Source organism: Hipposideros armiger, unplaced genomic scaffold (genome assembly GCF_001890085.2).
Source record: "Hipposideros armiger isolate ML-2016 unplaced genomic scaffold, ASM189008v1 scaffold_776, whole genome shotgun sequence".
NCBI lineage: Eukaryota > Metazoa > Chordata > Mammalia > Chiroptera > Hipposideridae > Hipposideros > Hipposideros armiger.
In genome coordinates this window covers 786,349-788,710 of record NW_017732126.1, presented here as the reverse complement: position 1 = coordinate 788,710, position 2,362 = coordinate 786,349, and the positions used below count along the sequence as shown (strand labels likewise).

Below are 2,362 nucleotides of genomic sequence, written 5' to 3'. Positions count from 1 at the left end.
CCACAGTTTCTAAATCCAGTTGTCAGGTTTTTTTTATATCCTACTTCATTACTAGTGCAATTTCAGGGATCTGTGAGCAGTAAATGAGTGGACAGTTATTTGTATTCTGAAAACATCTTTGTTTCTCCCTCGCCCTTGAATGATAATTCAGCTGGAAGAGAATTTTATATTGGCAGATATCTTTACTCAGTGCTTTAAGCTACTATCTACAATCCCCACCATCTATTTTTGATAATGAGAAGTCCATTGCCAATGTGCTGCCCCTGTCTTTTCTCTCATACAGCTTTTACATTTTTTTTTCAGTCTTATGCTAATTTATTACAAACTGTGTAAGCATGAGTTTATCATCATTTCTTACTGTTAAATTTGCTTCAGTAATTGCTTTATATCCCTTTTCAATTTTAGAAAACTCTTAGCTATTATCATGTCAATATTGACTTCTTTTCATCATCTTATTTCTTTTTTTCCTTTTAGAGTCCCTAGTATGTATGTTGGACCTCCTCATTCTAGTCCCACTACTGTTAAGCTTTGCTATTGTATTTCCCATCCGTGACTTCCTCAGGCCTAACTAATTCACCAAGTGCCTCCTCTGCCACGTCTAGTCTGCTTGTAACCTCTACATTAAATTTTTTATTTCAAGAACTATGTTGATGATTTCTAGAACTGCTTTCTCCAGTCTCCAAATCTACATGTTCTTTTTTCACTCTCTCTAATGGCTTTTATCCCTCACTTTATTTCTTTGAACACTTAAAACTTACTTACTTTAAAGGCGCTTTCATGTCATTCTATGATTAATTCTCCCAAGAGTTGTATCTTCTGACTACCTATGCTGGCTCATCATAGGGGGGAGTGCAGTTTTTTTACTAAAAGCTTCTTTTGAGTGGGAATTGTTTCCTTTAGAAACCACAGATGCCAGGGGTCATGGAAGCCTGTTCATTGAATGAGTTCAGATTAGCTTTACAAGGGGGCTTGGATTTCAAGTACCCTTTCGGCTTTGTGTCTCTGAAATACATAGATAGAACCCATACCTTTACTTGGCGTTGTGTGTGTGTGTTTTCAAGTTTCTTTTTTCATGGGCAACCCTTTTTAGCTCCAATGGCTATAGTCCGATAGCAGCCTTCCCTGTCAATCCCTGGGAGAGTGCACAGAAATTTTTTTAGAATTTGTTTTATGGATGGGATGGCATTTTGTGACTGGACTTTATCCTGATACCTCATTTCCAGCTTCCCATTCAGATAAGAAGGCCTGTGGCTCAGACTTAACTTCTGACTCAGACATTATAAATCCCTAGCCATCCAGTCACTAAGATCTTTCTTTATCTGGTCCCAATGTCCCTTTGAGTCCCTTAGATGAAATTCTCACTTACATCTTTAACTGTGAGTTTCCTCTCTGTGTCTGGCATCTGGGGAGTTTTACCTTATTGATTCTTAGGCGAGTTACATGTTCTTTGTATAATTCTTTGCACTGTTATATTTCATCCAGAACTGCTATGTAGTTAGAGTAGGGGTGATGTGCCTTTCATATCTGCTGAGGTTACCGTATTGGCCAGGCATACTTATATTACCTCTCTAAAACGGAAAACAAAAATATATAAAAAGTTTTAAAATGTTTAAAGAAACAGTTTAAGTAACCTTTTTTTCTCCATGTTTCTCAGTGCTGAATTGGAAGAACCACATAATTATGAGGCAACAATTTCATATCTGAGATACTCTGGCAACTCCATTAACCTGTGCACCACACAAGAAATTGCTGATTGTAAGTCTGCTAAGCCAATTAATATTGTAACCCTGTGTGGAATGAAAATGTGTCAAACATGGTCTTTTCCCAGGGCTGGCCAAGTGGTTCAGTTGGTTAAAAGCTTGCTCAAGCGTGTGAGCTCTGAGCAACAGGGTTGCTGGTTCCATTCCCGGCCCGAGCTGAGCTGCTGCTGAGCTGCCATCAGGTGGCAGAATGGCTCAGCTCAAAAAAAAAAATGGTATTTCCCCAAGCTCACTATAAGTTTAAACATTCACAGCTATGCTGCTTTCCCATCTCATGTCTTCCTTTCTTTTTTTTTTTTTCCCTGTCTAGACTCTTAAAAATATAAATAAATCCAGTTGGGCATCAATGCTATCTCACAATACCTAGTGCTTGCCTTCTCTCTGCCCTCGTCTATTCTCTCCTTCACCAATCTACTTAGATGCTTAGCCTTTTGTCGATATGTGAGAGGGAAAAATCAAGATATGGTGATTTATTTGTCTTCCTTGTCCTCCTATGGAAACTTCATCTCTCTTCTCGTAGTGTCTTTCTGGAAGTCCCCTGGTAACTGTGTGTGTGGAGAGTGAGGTGACAGACCATGAGAATTAGGCCCTGCGATTAGCCT

General features: G+C 38.9%; 1 protein-coding gene across 1 annotated transcript in view; it reads left to right on the top strand.

The window, feature by feature from the left end:
• The window catches only part of FYB2 (FYN binding protein 2), a 65,905-nt gene that overhangs the window by 19,972 nt on the left and 43,571 nt on the right, over positions 1 to 2,362 (top strand). Inside the window, 1 exon segment of the mRNA XM_019628270.1 lies at positions 1,616 to 1,755. Within this exon segment, the coding sequence (XP_019483815.1) occupies positions 1,616 to 1,755 (140 nt within the window).